General features: G+C 38.8%; 1 protein-coding gene across 1 annotated transcript in view; it reads left to right on the top strand.

Moving 5' to 3' along the window:
* The first annotated feature begins 8735 nt into the window (after nucleotides 1-8735).
* Nucleotides 8736-19514, top strand: part of LOC128662519 (sphingomyelin phosphodiesterase 5) — a 327077-nt gene continuing 316298 nt past the window's right edge. The window contains exons 1-2 of the mRNA XM_053716299.1: nucleotides 8736-10419; nucleotides 11507-11582. Coding sequence (XP_053572274.1) covers nucleotides 9586-10419; nucleotides 11507-11582 — 910 coding nt within the window. The 5' untranslated portion in view covers nucleotides 8736-9585. The remainder of the gene's footprint in view (nucleotides 10420-11506; nucleotides 11583-19514) is intronic.

Below are 19514 nucleotides of genomic sequence, written 5' to 3'. Positions count from 1 at the left end.
AGGCGGTGTTGCGAACTTCTTTTGAATTTTTACCTAAAGTTGTGAATTCCAACAACATTAGTAGAGAAATTGTGGTTCCTTCATTATGTCCTAATCCTAAGAATTCTAAGGAGAAATCGTTGCATTCTTTGGATGTTGTTAGAGCTTTGAAATATTATGTTGAAGCTACTAAATCTTTCCGAAAGACTTCTAGTCTATTTGTTATCTTTTCCGGTTCTAGAAAAGGCCAGAAAGCTTCTGCCATTTCTTTGGCATCTTGGTTGAAATCTTTAATTCATCTTGCCTATGTTGAGTCGGGTAAAACTCCGCCTCAGAGAATTACAGCTCATTCTACTAGGTCAGTTTCTACTTCCTGGGCGTTTAGGAATGAAGCTTCGGTTGATCAGATTTGCAAAGCAGCAACTTGGTCCTCTTTGCATACTTTTACTAAATTCTACCATTTTGATGTATTTTCTTCTTCTGAAGCAGTTTTTGGTAGAAAAGTACTTCAGGCAGCGGTTTCAGTTTGAATCTTCTGCTTATGTTTTTCGTTAAACTTTATTTTGGGTGTGGATTATTTTCAGCAGGAATTGGCTGTCTTTATTTTATCCCTCCCTCTCTAGTGACTCTTGTGTGGAAAGATCCACATCTTGGGTAATCATTATCCCATACGTCACTAGCTCATGGACTCTTGCTAATTACATGAAAGAAAACATAATTTATGTAAGAACTTACCTGATAAATTCATTTCTTTCATATTAGCAAGAGTCCATGAGGCCCGCCCTTTTTTTGTGGTGGTTATGATTTTGTATAAAGCACAATTATTCCAATTCCTTATTTTATATGCTTTCGCACTTTTTTATCACCCCACTTCTTGGCTATTCGTTAAACTGAATTGTGGGTGTGGTGAGGGGTGTATTTGTAGGCATTTTGAGGTTTGGGAAACTTTGCCCCTCCTGGTAGGAATGTATATCCCATACGTCACTAGCTCATGGACTCTTGCTAATATGAAAGAAATGAATTTATCAGGTAAGTTCTTACATAAATTATGTTTTTTGGCATACATTTTTAATTCCTAGAATTCTTCAGTTTCTTCAAGATGGTTTAGATAAAGACTTATCTGCCATTACTTTGAAAGAACAGATTTCTGCTCTTTCTGTTATGTTTCACCGAAAAGATTGTTCATCCTCCAGACATTCATTGTTTTGTTCAGGCTTTGTCTAGAATAAAACCTGTTATTAAATCTATTTCTCCTCCATGGAGTCTCAAGCTAGTGTTAGTCTTTTTCAGGCTCCTCCTTTTGAGCCTATGTATCCTTTAGACATTAAACTACTTTCTTGGAAAGTTCTGTTTCTTTTAGCTATCTCTTCTGCTATAAGAGTTTCAGAATTATCCGCCCTTTCTTGTGAAACTCCTTAGTTTTACGGACTACTTTAAATTTGTTGTTAATTATAACAACATTAACAGGGAAATTGTTGTTCCCTCTTTGTGCCCTAATCCTAAAAATGATGCAGAAAGATCTTTACATTCTTTTGGGTGTTGTCAGAGCTTTGAAATATTTATGTTGCTGCCACTAAAGATTTCAGAAAGACTTCAAGTTAATTTGTTTTTTCTGGTTCACGGATTGGTCAGAAAGCTTCTGCTGTTTCTTTAGCCTCTCGGTTAAAACTTCTGATTCACAAAGCTTATTTGGAAGCGGGTCAGTCTCTGCCCTAGAGAATTACAGCTCATTCTACTAGATCAGTTGCTACTTCTTGGGCTTTTAAGAATGAAGCTTCAGTTGATCAGATCTGCAAAGCAGCCACTTGGTGTTCTTTGCATACTTTTACCAAATTTTAACATTTTGATGTTTGTTTTTGCCTTTTCAGAAGCAGCTTTTGGTAGAAAGGTTCTCCAGGCAGTGTTCACTTGTTGATTCTGTTGCCTATAAAAATGTCTTCAGGTTTTTTTTTTAACTTGGATATTATTTTCAGCGAAAACAGCTGTTTATTTTATCCCTCCCTTTCTTTCATGTAATTGGCAAGAGTCCATGAGCTAGTGACATATGGGATATACAATCCTACCAGGAGGGGCAAAGTTTCCCAAACCTCAAAATGCCTATAAATACACCCCTCACCACAACCACAATTCAGTTTTACAAACTTTGCCTCCTATGGAGGTGGTGAAGTAAGTTTGTGCTAAGATTTCTACTTTGATATGCGCTTCTCAGCATTGTTGAAGCCCGATTCCTCTCAGAGTACAGCGAATGTCAGAGGGACGTGAAGGGAGTATCACTTATTTGAATACGATGATTTCCCTAACGGGGGTCTATTTCATAGGTTCTCTGTTATCGGTCGTAGAGATTCATCTCCTACCTCCCTTTTCAGATCGACGATATACTCTCAATTTACCATTACCTCTACTAATAACCGTTTTAGTACTGGTTTGGCTATCTGCTATATGTGGATGGGTGTCTTTTGGTAAGTATGTTTTCATTACTTAAGACACTCTCAGCTATGGTTTGGCACTTTATGCATTTATATAAAGTTCTAAATATATGTATTGTACTTATATTTGCCATGAGTCAGGTTCATGTATTTCCTTCTGCAGACTGTCAGTTTCATATTTGGGGAATATAAACATTTTAAGAAATTTTTTTCTTACCTGGGGTTTAGTCTATTTTCAATTGACTATTCTTGCAATTGCGGGTATTAGGCCCGCGGGTGCGTCAAATGCTAAACTTTATTGCGTCATTCTTGGCGCAAAATTTTTTTTGGCGCGAAAAAGTACGTTTATGACGCAACTTCGTCATTTCCGGCGTCATACGTGACGCCAAGACCTTTCACACGGCGGCGGCAGTGAAGCAAGTGTGTCATTTCCGGTAATTTTTGGCACCAAAAAAGAGTTTACGTTACGTTACATTGTGCGTCATACTTGGCGCCAAACTTTTTTCATTTTTTCAATACCCCTTGTTTGTTTGCCTCTTGCTTTTTGCTTCAGAGGCCTATGCTATTGCATTTTTTCCCATTCCTGAAACTGTCATATAAGGAAATAGATAATTTTGCTTTATATGTTTTTTTCTTTTACATTGTGCAAGATGTCCCAATCTGATCCTGCCTCAGAAGTTTCTGCTGGAACATTGCTGCCTGACATTGGTTCTACCAAAGCTAAGTGCATTTGTTGTAAAAGTGTAGAAATTATTCCACCAAATGTCATTTGTAATAGTTGTCATGATAAACTTTTACATGCAGATAGTGTTTCTATCAGTAATAGTACATTGCCAGTTGCAGTTCCTTCAACTTCTAAAGTGCATGATATACCTGTAAATTTTAAAGAATTTGTTTCTGATTCTATTATGAAGGCTTTGTCTGCATTTCCACCTTCTAATAAACGTAAAAGGTCTTTTAAAACTTCTCATTTAGCTGATGAAATTTCAAATGACCAACAACATAATAATTTATCCTCTTCTGATGAGGATCTATCTGATTCAGAAGATCCTTCCTCAGACATTGACACTGACAAATCTACTTATTTATTTAAAATAGAGTATATGCGTTCTTTATTAAAAGAAGTGTTAATTACTTTGGATATTGAGGTAACCAGTTCTATTGACGTTCAGTCTAATAAACGTTTAAATGCTGTTTTTAAACCTCCTGTGGTTTCCCCAGGGGTTTTTCCCATTCCTGAGGCTATTTCTAAAATGATTTTTAGGGAATGGAATTAGCCAGGTACTTCTTTTATTCCTTCTTCAAGGTTTAAAAAATTGTATCATTTACCAGCAAAATCTATAAAGTTTTGTGGAAAAAATCCCCAAAGTTGATGAGGCTATTTCTACTCTTGCTAAACGTACCACTATTCCTATGGAAGATAGCACTTCCTTTAAGGATCCTTTAGATAGGAAGCTTGAATCTTATCTAAGGAAGGCCTATTTATATTCAGGTCATCTTCTCAGACCTGCTATTTCTTTGACTGATGTTGCGGCTGCATCAACTTTCTGGTTGGAAAATTTAGCGCAACACAAATTGGTTTCTGACATATCTAGCGTTGTTCGCTTACTGCAACATGCTAATCATTTTATTTGTGATGCCATTTTTGATATCAAAATTGATGTTAGATCCATGTCTTTAGCTGTTTTAACTAGAAGAGCTTTGTGGCTTAAATCTTGGAATGCTGATATGACATCTAAATCTAGATTACTATCTCTTTCTTTCCAAGGTAATAATTTATTTGGTTCTCAGTTGGATTCTATTATTTCAACTATCACTGGGGGGAAAAGGAGTTTTTTTGCCTCAGGATAAAAAAACCTAAGGGCAAATCTAAGGCTTCTAACCGTTTTCGTTCCTTTCGTCAGAATAAGGAACAAAAACTCAATCCTCCCCCCAAGGAATCTGCTTCCAATTGGAAGCCTTCCTCAAATTGGAATAAATCCAAGCCATTTAGGAAACCAAAGTCAGCCCCTAAATCCGCATGAAGGTGCGGCCCTCATGCCAGCTCAGCTGGTAGGGGGCAGATTAAGGTTTTTCAAGGATTTTTGGATAACTTCTGTCCAAAATCATTGGATTCAGAGCATTGTCTCAAGGATATCGAATAGGATTCAGAGTAAGACCTCCTGTGAGAAGATATTTTTGTCTTGCGCATCCCTGTAAATCCAGTAAAACCTCAGGCTTTTCTGAAGTGGGTTGGAGGATCAATTTACCGAAAAGTTTCTTGATTCCTCAGACAAGGGTCACCTTTTTAGGCTTCCAAATAGATTCAGTGTCCATGACTCTGTCTCTAACAGACAAGAGACGTTTAAAATTGGCCGCAGCATGCCTGCTCCTTCAGTCTGTCATTCCCTTCAGTGGCTATGTGCATGGAAGTTTTAGGTATCATGACTGCAGCATCGGACGCGATCCCCTTTGCTCGTTTTCACATGAGACCTCTACAGCTTTGTATGCTGAATCAATGGTGCAGGGATTATACAAAGATATCACAATAATATCCTTGAATCCCAATGTACGACACTCTCTGACATGGTGGATAGATCACCATCGTTTGGTTCAAGGGGCTTCTTTTGTTCGCCCAACCTGGACTGTGATCTCAACAGATGCGAGTATTTCAGGTTGGGGAGCTGTTTGGGGATCTCTGACAGCACAAGGGGTTTGGAAATCTCAAGAGGCGAGATTACCAATAAATCTTTTAGAACTCTGTGCAATTTTCAGGGCTCTTGAGTTCTGGCCTCTGCTAAATAGAGAACCGTTCATTTGTTTTCAGACAGACAATATCACAACTGTGGCTTATGTCAATCATCAGGGTGGGACTCAGTCCCCAAGCTATGAAAGAAGTATCTCGGATACTTGCCTGGGCGGAATCCAGCTCCTGTCTAATCTCTGCGGTGCATATCCCAGGTGTAGACAATTGGGAGGCGGATTATCTCAGCCGCCAGACTTTACATCCAGGGGAGTGGTCTCTCCATCCAGATGTGTTTTCTCAGATTGTTCAGATGTGGGGGCTTCCAGAGATAGATCTCATGGCCTCTCATCTAAACAAGAAACTTCCCAGATACCTGTCCAGGTCCAGGGATGTTCAGGCGGAAGCAGTGGATGCGCTGACACTTCCTTGGTGTTATCATCCTGCTTACATCTTCCCGCCTCTAGTTCTCCTTCCAAGAGTGATTTCCAAAATCATCATGGAACAGTGTTTTGTGTTGCTGGTGGCTCCAGCATGGCCACACAGGTTTTGGTATGCGGATCTTTTTCGGATGTCCAGTTGCCCGCCTTGGCCACTTCCATTACGACCGGACCTACTATCTCAAGGTCCGTTTTTCCATCAGGATCTCAAATCATTAAATTTGAAGGTATGGAAATTGAACGCTTAGTTCTAAGTCATAGAGGTTTCTCTGACTCAGCGATTAATACTATGTTACAAGCTCGTAAATCTGTCTGATTTATTATAGAGTTTGGAAGACTTACATTTCATGGTGTTCTTCTCATAAATTCTCCTGGCATTCTTTTAGAATTCCTAGAATTTTACAGTTCCTTCAGGATGGTTTGGATAAGGGTTTGTCTGCAAGTTCCTTGAAAGGTCAAATCTCCGCTCTTTCTGTTTTATTTCACAGAAAGATTGCTATACTTCCTGATATTCACTATTTTGTACTGGCTTTAGTTCGTATTAAACCTGTCATTAAATCAATTTCTCCTCCTTGGAGTTTTAATTTGCTTCTGAAGGCTTTACAGGCTCCTCCATTTGAGCCTATGCATTCTTTGGACATTAAACTACTTTCTTGGAAAGTGTTGTTCCTTTTGGCTATCTCTTCTGCTAGAAGAGTTTCTGAGCTATCTGCTCTTTCTTGTGAGTCTCCTTTTTCTGATTTTTCATCAGGATAAGGCAGTTTTGTGGACTTCTTTTCAATTTTTACCTAAGGTTGTGAATTCTAACAACATTAGTAGAGAAATTGTTGTCCCTTCCTTGTGTCCTAATCCTAAGAATCTTTTGGAAAGATCCTTACATTCTTTGGATGTGGTAAGAGCTTTGAAATATTATGTTGATGCTACTAAAGATTTCAGGAAGACTTCTAGTCTATTTGTTATATTTTCTGGTCCTAGGAAAGGTCAGAAGGCCTCTATTTCCTTGGCTTCTTGGTTAAAGCTTTTGATTCTTCAAGCTTATTTGGAGTCGGGTCAAGCCCCGCCTCAGAGAATTACAGCTCATTCTACTAGATCAGTCTCCACTTCGTGGGCTTTTAAGAATGAAGCTTCAGTTGATCAGATTTGCAAAGCAGAGACTTGGTCCTCTTTGCATACATTTACTAAATTCTACCGTTTTTATGTATTTGCTTCTTCGGAAGCAGTTTTTGGTAGAAAAGTTCTTCAGGCAGCTGTTTCAGTTTGATTCTTCTGCTTTTTTATTTAAGTTTTTTTCTTTCAAAAATGAAAATAAACTTATTTTTTGGGTTGTGGATTAATTTTTTCAGCGAATTATGGCTGGTTTTATTTTTTCCCTCCCTCTCTAGTGACTCTTGAGTGGAAGACTCCACATCTTGGGTATTGATATCCCATATGTCACTAGCTCATGGACTCTTGCCAATTACATGAAAGAAAACATAATTTATGTAAGAACTTACCTGATAAATTAATTTCTTTCATATTGGCAAGAGTCCATGAGGCCCACCCTTTTTATGGTGGTTATGATTTTTTGTATAAAGCACAATTATTTCCAAATTTGTTGATGCTTTCTACTCCTTTCTTTATCACCCCACTGCTTGGCTATTTGTTAAACTGAATTGTGGGTGTGGTGAGGGGTGTATTTATAGGCATTTTGAGGTTTGGGAAACTTTGCCCCTCCTGGTAGGATTGTATATCCCATATGTCACTAGCTCATGGACTCTTGCCAATATGAAAGAAATTAATTTATCAGGTAAGTTTTTACATAAATTATGTCTTTTTATTTTGTTACTCATAGTCTTCCACATCTTGGGTATTATATCCCATATGCAACAAATTGTGGAGTCTCCCCGCCTATAGGAAAGTAAACATAATTTATGTAAGAACTTACCTGATAAATTTAATTTCTTTCATGGTGGAGAGAGTCCACAAGGTCCCCTCCCTATTATGGGTTGTTTTTAACAGAGCACATCTTTTTCCTGTTCCTTTTTTTTTGTTATGGCTTTCTCTTACTCCTTTTTTATACCTCACTTCATGGCTATATGTTAAACTGAGATAAGAGTGAGGTGGGTGGGGTATTTATAGGCTTTGAGGTTTGGGAAACTTTGCCACCTCTTTGTAGGAATGTATATCCCATATGTAACAAATCGTGGACTCTCGCCACCATGAAAGAAATTAATTTATCAGGTAAGTTCTTGCATAAATTATGTTATATAATGTGTGTACATATGTATTTGTGTTTATATGTGTATATATGACTGTCAAACTATATATATATGTGCATTATAGCCCTTTGCCATTAAGTAGATGAAAACATGATTAAATATTTATTAAATATGAATATTGCATAAATGATTTAACTATATATTTACTGTAAATATTTTACATTTTCTAATGCGAATATGCTATGTTGTTTGCGTGAAGGGTGTTAGGTTTCTTTTCCATCAATTTTTTTTCTCTCTATTGACACAAATACTATCGCATTTGCGCGATATTGGGTGTTATATATTTTTTTTCCACTTTTTTGCCTCCATTGATTCTTATGAAGGAATATATGCACGCAATAATTTTAGTTAGGATTTTCGCAGTAGTTGGTTAAACGCTTGCGAAAAAAACGTTTTTAGTGAATTTTCGCAATCGTGCCACTTGTAATCTAGCCCTTAAAAGGATACTAAACCCAAATTTTTTCTTTAATAATTCGAGCAGCAATTTTAAACAACTTTCTCATTTACTCCTATTATACATTTTTTCTTTCTTTTTCTTGCTATCTTTGTTTAAAAAGCAGGAATGTAAAGCTTAGGAGCCAGCCCATTTTAGGTTCAGCACCCTGGATAGTGCTTGCTTTATTGTTGGCTACATTTAGCCACCAATGAGCAAGCGTAAACCAGGATCTGAACCAAAAATGATCCTGCTCCTAAGTTTTACATTCCTGCTTTTTAAATAAAGATAACGAGAACGAAGAAAATTTGATAAATGGGGCAAATTAGATGCTCTGTCTAAATCATTAAAGAAAAATTTGGGTTTAGTATCCATTTAATGTTTACATTTTTATATTTTTATAATGTATTTGTAAACTATGAGTTTGTTTTGACATTACCTATTAATTTCTTTTTTTTTCTTGTCTCCACACAGCTTTCTCTTTATATTTATCTCATACCCAGCTTCTGTATATTACTAGCCTTTACTATCTTTATCCCTCTGTATAGCTTTCTATAGCCTTTCTAACCCAACTTTATTCTTGTACATAGCTATCTACCTACGTCTGTACCACGGCTTTGTCCTTCTACATAGTTATCTACCTACGCCTCTACCACGGCTTTGTCCTTCTACATAGCTATCTACCTATAGCTAACCCTACGTTTGTACCACGGCTTTGTCCTTCTACATAGCTATCTACCTACGCCTCTACCACGGCTTTGTCCTTCTACATAGCTATCTACCTACGCCTCTACCACGGCTTTGTCCTTCTACATAGCTATCTACCTACGCCTCTACCACGGCTTTGTCTTTATACATAGCGATCTACCTATGCCTGTACCTTGGCTTTGTCCTTCTACATAGCTATCTACCTACGCCTGTACCACAGCTTTGTCCTTCTACATAGCTATCTAACCACCCCAACATTTCACCTCAACTTACTTATTTTAACCACAGCTTTATTTTTTTCTTTATTAATCTGTGACCTCTTCTCAGCTTTGTGATTCTATACAGATTGTTTCTTCAGTCTGTCACTCAGTTGTAACCCCCATCCAGATATCTGACTACTTTTTTGCCCTAGGTTTGATCCCCTTTTAAAGGTCTTCCTGCTCCTTTTTACCTACAATCCCTCTGTCAAGCTCTTAACCTCTTACTGGTACACAAGTTCTATTTCTTTCAAGCCAACACAACTCAAACTTTAATACCATTATTTCCCTTACACCACTTTCTTCCTTATTTCTTGTTATATGAGTATTTGCCTCCCGATACCTTAGTCTTTTCAACTTCAATGTCCCTGCGTGAATCTCCTTTTCATTACACTTTTTTGGAAGCTCTCTTTTCCCTGAGCTCTCTTCTTCTTTTTCCTTCTTACTGGTTTGTAGATCGTCTTCTAAGCTGTGTGGTTCACACAAGTGTGGAGCACTCACAGGGTCCTGCTGTGCGGATTCTCATGTTTTTGGCTGCCCCAGTATTGCTATTGCTATTTCTGCTATCTCTCCCCCTGGCTATCCTTGGACTATTGCTGTGGTCACCTCTACAAAAAGCTCGTCGTCCTTTCTGCTATCAGCAACATACAAGACTGCCCTTCTCCCGAATGGTGAAGCAGGATGACTACTCCTTTGTCTTCATAAGTGCCAACCTATGTTTGCTTCCAGAAGGGTTGGCGCGATTCAGTAACCTTCGACATACACAGAGTCGCACTGCCAAAATTGGCCACCTCTTACAATCCTCTTCTCTGTCACACCATGATCAGGAAAATGGCCAAGTGATCTCTACCTCATTCTGTAGTTCTGAAGATGTTCTGCCTATAGTGGATATGACAGATGTTAAGAAATTCCCTGGAAAAATCTCCCCTGAGTTTCCCATAGATGCAGATTTTATCTGTCTTCAGGAAGTGTTTGATGGCCGGGCATCGCGCAAACTGCGCTGTTCCTTGGCTCCCTCTTTCCCTCATATACTGTATGACATTGGCCACCGTGGGCCCCTTGGCTGTGGCTTTAAGTTTTTCAGTAGTGGTCTGTTCTTGGCAAGTCGTTACCCGCCACTCAATGCACAATACTACTACTACCCAAATGCAAGAGGAGAAGATGCTTTGGCTGCCAAAGGACTATTCTGTGTTAAGGTAAAAGTGCATCTGGTAACAGTGTCAGTACGGGGCTATACTTAGGGGTAGCAGGGGTTTTGCAAACTGGGGGAAGGAGAAGTGGTATAGTGTAGACATGTAGCATGGCTGTTCATTCAAGAGTAGAAGATGAGGTGGCTTGTCAGACATGTATGAAGGTTGAGTTGATTCGAAATAAGGATCAGTGGGATTCTTGCCTTGTAGTCTTGTAAGCTGAGTGAGGTCCTTTTGTAGAGGAGTGTAGCAAGAGTTAAGAGCTTGTGGATGAGTGGGGCCATTGCATGTAGTATAAGTGAGACTTGCATGTCTGGTATGGAGGATAAGTAGGGCCCTTGCCTGGCTTTTAGAGTGGGTCCCTTTTGTGGAAATTCTGGAGAAAATATTGACAACTTGCATGGTGCATGTGGAGAAAGAGAGAAGCGGTGGTTAGAGCTAAGAATTATCACAGCAATCATAGAAAAAAGATCAATAAACTGCATGGCAGGCTTGTAGGGAGGATTACGAGATTACATGTCAGGCATGGAGGAAGGTTTGAAAGGTTACATGGGAGTTGTGGGTGAAAGGGTGAGAAAGTTTCATATCAGGTATGGAAGAAAAATGGACCCTATTGTGTAAAGTTTGGAGCCGGATTTGATTTTGTCAACACCATAGAAAAAGGAAGAGACCAATTTTACCTATGTGTTTTAAGAGATCATATCATCCAATGCACGTATAAAATAGGAAAGTATATCTAAAAATATTCTTGAATTTAATGGAACTGTTGGTGTTATCAGTTATCAGACTCTACTGCTGTTTGTTTTAATAATGCATTGCTCATTGTCTCTTATAGATAGAATGAAACATGACTGTCTATTAAAGGGTCTTGTCAGCTATGCTTCACCTTCAGACAATATTCTGTTCCACTATAACTGCAAGGTTATTAGAGATTTTTATAATATACCATCAATTACTATTGGTATTACTACAGGGCACCAAACAAAATACTTTTACTTTATTATAGGAATATGATTAATATTGCCAGTAGTAAGGGGGGAAGCACTGGCTCATTGCATATCAAAGTCTGATTGTTTTATCATTTTACGTTTAGGTTCAAATTGGGGTCACCGAGGAGAATCAAAAGATTGTGGGATACATTAACTCTACTCACTTACATGCTCCAGAAGGTGAGTGCAACCAGATATGCTAAGCATGGGATCACGTTTGTGCTACAATCTATATCCTTTTACACCCAAAAGATATGAACCTGCTTTATAAGACCGTTAAGGTAAAATAGATATTCGCTACTTGCAATCAAATCCTAATTCCAAAATGAAATCTGACTTGGTATCAAAACTTACACAACCATTTAAAACTTCCATGTTAGCCAGCCACTAGTAGGGTGCAACACAACAACACAGCCTAAAACAGTCAGATATATGTGCACCTCATAGTCGCTTCATGCGGGAATTTCTCAGGAGTCCAGCTGACTGACACTGGCAGATACGGGGGGGTTACGATGTCAAAGGCTCTCCACTCCTAAAAGGGAAGACGCAAGCCACTAGTAGGGTTCCTGCTTAGTTTCTAAACAATAAAATGGTTTGGCAGATGTGGTCAAAAGTATTGGTACCCTTGTATTGCAAGAGAGAAACACAAAAAAAACAAAATGCATGTTGACAAGCTACAGTCCTAAGGGGAGAGTGTCCTTTAGACAGGTGTTACGGTACCAACAGGGTACCAAGGGTTAATATCTGATGAAAGATGCCCTGAATGTGAGATCAGCAACTCACAACCCAGCTAATTCCCCCCTCAAACATGAGACCAGGCTCCACATTGAAGGTTAAAACAGAATGTGTTTTATTGAAGGCTATATGCCCAGTATTTATGCAGGTCTGACCCCAGATTGGGGGTTGAAAGAATATTGTACATTAGATAGAGGGAAAACGCCCTTTGACATGATACAATAGAATTACATTACTTAAGCAGATAAACAAGTTTAACACAAGACACACTTGAGCCTTTCTTATCACTTAGGCGTCTGCTCTCTGGATGTGATTAAACAATGTGAATGTTTATCACTAAACTTAATTACAGTACACAATAGCTGATGCCAGCAACCCTGTCTTTAGAAAATAGCTTCTTAAAGCTGAACAAAGTTAACTCAGTACTGACGGAAGGGTCTGTCACATAGCTCCCCCCCTTGTGGAACACTCCGGCAGACCCGGCTTGACCCTCTGGCGGGTCAACCTGGGGATGACCGGACTAGGAGGTGGTAGGCATGTCAGTTTGCCGGGGCAATCCATCTGTATTCCCGTTATGAGAGAGAATTCCTGCCCGTATAAATAAGGGTTCAACTTCTTCAGTGCCCAGACTAGGGCTAAACAGTCCTTCAAAATCTCATCAGCTTCTTTACAAGTTTTTTGTACCTGCTCTTTATAGGTATCCACAATCCCTTCATACTGACATAGGGTGCCCTTGAGTTGCTGCACCTCACTATGAGCCAGCGCCAGCTTCTCCTCCAGTGTCGCCAAGTTTGTCTTTACTGTTTCATGTTCCACTCTCAAGCTGGTGTTTTCTGCAGTCTGTCGGTGCAGCTTGTCTAGCAGAGATTCCCGTTCTAAACGTGCTTTTTCCTCTGCGCTCCTCTTCTCCTTCATCAGCGCCTTGTAACGGGACTTCCACGTATCGATAGCGGATAGAGATTTACTGAGCTTAGCATCCCGGGGCTCAGCAGCAGGTGGGTGAGTCTCTGCGGCACGGGTAGGCACAGGGTTAACATTGGTGGGACCCATGGGAGTTATTTCCAAGGAGAACATCAGCAGGTAAGTCCTTCTTGACCCCCACATTCACAGGTCTAGCGCCCCCTCCCCAATCCAAATGTACCCTGGCAACAGGTAGGCGGAACACAGCGCCCCCTGCTATCCTCACAGTCACAGGATCTCCAGTGTGCTGTTTCTCAGACACCAAGTTCTTTTGAAGCAAGGTCATGGTAGCACCAGTATCCCGTAGACCACTGACCTCCTTCCCATTCACTTTAACCAGTTGCCGGTTATTCCGGTGGGCAGCTTGCACGGAGTCTGCTTCATGTAGGATGCCCCAGCATTCTTGCTCCTCTACGTAGTGGGCCGCAGGCTGAGGGTTACTTGGGATTCCGCCGGTGGGTCTTCTCCAGGACTGTGCTTGGTTCACTGCGTTTAGGGGACACTCTGTTCTTTTGTGCCCTAGTTGCTTACATCCAAAGCACCGAATAGGTTGTGAGTAGCCCCGCGAATTGAACCGGGCTCTCTGAGGGTAGTTCATGGCCGGAGGGTAGTTCATAGCGGTGCGCTGGGGGTTGGTGACTGGCAGCTGCTGGGGTGACTGGGGGTCTGTACTCCACTCTAGCAGGGGGCTTAGTGGTATCAGTGTCCAGTTTGCGGGCATCCGTATACTCATCTGCCAGGCGAGCAGCTTCATGCAGGGTGGAGGGTTTACGGTCCCGAACCCACTCTCTAACTCCTGCTGATAACTTGTCAAAGCAATGTTCCAACAGGAATAGCTGCAGCACCTCTTCCCCAGATATGGCTTGGCACCCCGCCATCCAGTGAGCCGCTGTGCGGTGCACCTTATATGCCCACTCAATGTAGGAATCACCAGCTAATTTAACAGTGTCTCTGAACCGCCTCTGGTATGCCTCCGGTGTAACCGCATACCTGGAGAGCAGAGCCTCTTTTACAGTATTATAATCCCCGACTTCCTCATCTGGAATGGCCCGAAAAGCCTCACTGGCCCGGCCGGATAATTTCCCGGATAATATCGTGACCCAGTCCTCTGTGGGTACCTGGTGTAGTGCACATTGGCTCTCAAAATCCGCAAGGTACCCGTCAATCTCTCCTTCTGTTTCCAGGAAGTTTTTAAAAGCTGCAAAATTTACTTTTCCCTTTTCCACTGGGGTTGCTGTGACTTGGGCTGCTGCAGCGCCGCTTTGGCGAAGTAGGTTGGCCTCCACAGCTGCTATGACCCGGTCGATAATTTCCGCAGATGGGTTGGGGCCATAATGTGCCAGTCTTATTTTAACCGCCCGATCAAAGCTTGCTTCTTCGGGGGTTCTGTCTGATATGCTGGGCCCATTGGTTCCTTCCGTCCCTGGTACTCCCATCTTAGTCAGTATTGTAATAATCTCCCTCTTCCTGAGGTTACTGGCTTGTGTAGTTGCTCTTCTGGGCGATAAGGATCATCCCGTCGCTTGCCACCAATGTTACGGTACCAACAGGGTACCAAGGGTTAATATCTGATGAAAGATGCCCTGAATGTGAGATCAGCAACTCACAACCCAGCTAATTCCCCCCTCAAACATGAGACCAGGCTCTACATTGAAGGTTAAAACAGAATGTGTTTTATTGAAGGCTATATGCCCAGTATTTATGCAGGTCTGACCCCAGATTGGGGGTTGAAAGAATATTGTACATTAGATAGAGGGAAAACGCCCTTTGACATGATACAATAGAATTACATTACTTAAGCAGATAAACAAGTTTAACACAAGACACACTTGAGCCTTTCTTATCACTTACAGGAAAATGCATGTTGACAAGCTACAGTCCTAAGGGGAGAATGTCCTTTAGACAGAGGAAACAAAAGTATTGGTACCCTTGTATTGCAAGAGAGAAACACAAAAAAAAACAAAATGCATGTTGACAAGCCCCAGTCCTAAGGGGAGAATGTCCTTTAGACAGAGAAAACAAAAGTATTGGTACCCTTGTATTGCAAGAGAGAAACACAAAAAAACAAAATGCATGTTGACAAGCTACAGTCCTAAGGGGAGAATGTCCTTTAGACAGAGGAAACAAAAGTATTGGTACCCTTGTATTGCAAGAGAGAAATACAAAAAAACAACATGCATGTTGACAAGCTACAGTCCTTCTGGGAGAATGTCCTTTAGACAGAGGAAACAAAAGTATTGGTGCCCTTGTATTGCAAGAGAAACACAAAAAAACAAAATGCACGTTGACAAGCTACAGTCCTAAGGGGAGAATGTCCTTTAGACAGAGGAAACAAAAGTATTGGTACTCTTGTATTACAAGAGAAAAACACAAAAAAACAAAATGCATGTTGACAAGCCCCAGTCCTAAGGGGAGAATGTCCTTTAGACAGAGGAAACAAAAGTAGAGTTTTTTGGCAAATCAAAACACCACCATGTTTAGAGAAGGAAAAATGCGTTTTCAAAAAAATAACCCCATATCTACTATGAAACCCCTGATGTTTTGCTGTTTCTTAGCTGACTCTGCCACTGGGTGCCTAGAATCTGGGCAAGACACAATGAAATCAGAAGACTATTAAATGGACAGTCTATACCAGGATTTTTGTTGTTTAAAAAAGATAGATAATCCCTTTATTATCCATTCCCCAGTTTTGGTGATGAACCAACACTGTTATATTAATATACTTTTTACTTCTGTGATTATCTTGTGTCTAAGCCTATGCAAACTGCCCCCTTATTTCAGTTCTTTTGAAAGACTTGCATTTTAGCCAATCCGTGCTGACTCCTAGGTAACTTCACGTGTGTGAGTAAAGTATTATCTATATTAAACACATGAACTAACACCCTCTAATGGTGAAAAACTGTTAAAATGTTTCAGATGAAAGGTGGCCTTCAAGTTCTAAGAAATTAGCATATGAACCTCCTAGGTTTAGCTTTCAATTAAGAATACCAAAAGAACAAAGTAAAATTGGTAATAAGAGTAAACTGAAAAGTTGTTTAAAATGACTTGCCCTATCTGAATCATGAAAGTGTCAGTATATGGCCGGGTTATAATACAATATATTTAATAATTATTCTTTAAAGGGACACTGAACCCAAATTTTTTCTTATGTGATTCAGATAGAGCATGCAATTTTAAGCAACTTTTTATTTTACTCCTATTATTATTATTTTTTTTTTGTTCCCTTGCTATCTTTATTTGAAAAAGACATGTAAGCTTCTTTTTTGTTCAGACATCTGGACAGCACTTTTTTATTGGTGGATGAATTTATCCACCAATCAGCAAGAATAACCCAGGTTATTCACCAAATATGGGCAGGCAACTAAACTTACATTCTTGCATTTCAAATAAAGATACCAAGAGAATTAAGAAAATTTGATAATAGGAGTAAATTAGAAAGTTGCTTAAAATTGCATGCTCTATCTGAATCAAGAAAGGAAACATTTGGGTTCAGTGTCCCTTTAAAACAAACCCCCAATAAAATGCATATACAAAACAATTTAAATTAATATAAATTCCTAAATTCTTTATATTGGTTAAAGTTATGAATACATTAAGTTATTTTTATAGAAAACCAGATAATGAATCAGATGATACACACTTATGTTGTTACAATATTCTTTACAAAGCAAACCAAATGTACCTTTAGAATTAACCTTATTCACAATTGAATTGCATTACATCAAAGTATGAGCCACTAACTTTCAGACCAGTACAACTAAACTACTTAGCCTACAATTGATCCTATATAACTCTAATTTAAAACATCAGAAATTATATATATATTATTTGTGCAAACAACCAATTCCTATGCCAATTTATCTGAGCTGAAATAAATTCTTAATTATCAACAATTAAGACAAATTCTAATATATATATGTGTGTGACAGACCCCTCTGTCAACCTCCCTACGGATTATGGATTTGGGCATTATGTTAAGTTACCCTGTGCCCATTATAGGTACAGGGTGCAAATCCAACAGTACTGGAGGGGTTAACTTCAGTTTTGAGTAACTGTTATTGGAGGGGTTAACTTCAGTTTTGAGTAACTGTTTTGTCTAAGACAGTTGAAGTTGTTTTTAAACCAGAAGTAAGCAGGAGAAGGACTATAAACAAGTATCTGAGCAAAAGGACCTGATTTTAAAGAAAACACAGAGCTCTGAGAGTTGAAGGAGAGTGTCAACCAGGTGGGAGACCTGCATAAATACCGGGCATATAGCCCTCAATAAAGTAGATTCTGTTTTACCCTCAAGACGGATCTTGGTCTCGTGTTTGTGGGGAGTTTAACTGGATTCGTGTGTTGCTGATCCCGTATTCAGGGCATCTTTCATCTGGTATTAACCCTCGATAACAGGGTTATACCATAACATTCCTATATAACTCTAATTTAAAACATCAGAAACTATATATGTTATTTGTGCAAACAACCAATTCCTATGCCAATTTATCTGAGCTGAAATACATTCTTAATTATCTACAATTAAGACAAATTCTAATATAATATTATATATATATATATATATATATATATATATATATGCAAAGATAAATTACTTAGCATTAATGATCAGCTTTAAACTACACAGGGCTATGAAACACCAGTTTAAAATACAAATTGGGCCCTTTCAAATTTTACTAACTGCAATTAGACTGTAGCAATAATGAATGTATTTGCTTTAAAATATCAAATTATATACTTAACAGTTTCTTATACTTTACCCATATAACCAAATCAATGTTTCAGCTTTTCAAGTAGATTCAGGTCACCTCATATGAAGAAAGGTATTGCATATGTAGATTCAAGAAGTTAGTCTCAGATTTTGCTTAAAGTTATTGTGTCCCAAATATGGCAGCTATTCAATCACAAGTTTCAGCAGACATAAGACCTTTATTTTTTTCCTCTCTCTTTGCATGAGGTTATATCATGTGATATCCCTCCCCCTTTTCTTATTTTAATCATTGGTGATCTGAATTCGATAGGCCCTTAACGGAGCTTGTCCCTGATTGGTTACTTGGGAGACGCCACCTTTTTGGCTCATCTGGCTCTGCATGTGTTCCAATAGTAAATTTATTTGGCTGTCATACCAGTTTTAATCCCCTAGGGGGTAGCAGACAACCGCAAATGCAGTTGTCATCCATCAATTATTGCCACGGCTCAATACATCCTTATAAAGTGATTATTTAAACTACTTTAATTTCTTGTATTAATCATTTACAATTTTAATTATAGATGGGATAATATAATACCAAATGCAAGCATGTTTCTAGCGATCATACCAATAAGCAATTACACTGTCAAGCATTTGCTCTCCCCAGAATCATAGCATTTAACATCCTGGCATTATATTCATACAAACACAGCATATTTCACATTCCTAATAATTTTTGAGTACACAGATCCATGTTTATGGCTAATATTCATAGGACATCTTGCTGTCTGTAAAATAAAGAAACAAATGTTATCATTTTGAAACAAACATTTATACATCTACCATACAGCTATTCATTACGTTCAGTATACACTTATCTAATATGTTACTGTTAGGCATTTCTTCTCAGGATATATATATATATATATATATATATATATATATATATATATATATATATATATATATATATATATATACATACATACACACAGTCTGAGAATTTATTATACTTGAAATTTAAACACAAATTGTACTTTAAAAATTAATTTTAAAGCTACAGTACAAATGTGTTTCTGTTTGGTCAGCACAGATGTTTATTTGAGGTTTAGGGGCAATTAACAGTTCTGTGCTAATTACTGTATTCTCAGAATTTGTTTATCTAATTTTATGTACAGAATGTCGTCTCCAAATATCGCAAGATACATCCAAGCTTGGTTAATTATCAGGTCCCTGTAATGACCTCATGCGTGTAGGGTTACTTTTGTTTCTTAGCTCTGCTCTGGCTGATAAGGGTGCAGCACACGTTTTCTTCAGGGCCCTGGGGTGACCACTGAAATCACACACACATGCAACTGAGTGTTTTCACAAGATTCCCATTTATTGAAAAACACACAAAGACTTTATAGTGAATTATACGTCATACATGAGGTCACAGGAAATATATAAAAAACGTAGTTAACTTCACATCTGCATAAGGGGCCCACAGGAAATAAGAATGTTGTTATAGCACATAACAGAATATGCCCATATAATCATATTGTTGAGATGATCTTATATTAGAACCATATGTTACAACTTATACTGAAAGAAACTTGTGGAATGCTTCTATGAGATACTGTGTGCTGCATTATAAACATTTGATACAAGATTTAAGGCTACCCTATATGCTTATTATGAGAGATTCAAATTACCCATATAACATAATATATATATATATATATACCCAT

Source organism: Bombina bombina, chromosome 6, assembly GCF_027579735.1.
Source record: "Bombina bombina isolate aBomBom1 chromosome 6, aBomBom1.pri, whole genome shotgun sequence".
In the NCBI taxonomy this organism is placed as follows: Eukaryota; Metazoa; Chordata; class Amphibia; order Anura; family Bombinatoridae; genus Bombina; species Bombina bombina.
The sequence above is the reverse complement of the archived record's forward strand: the minus strand, read 5'-3'. Positions and strand labels throughout refer to the sequence as shown.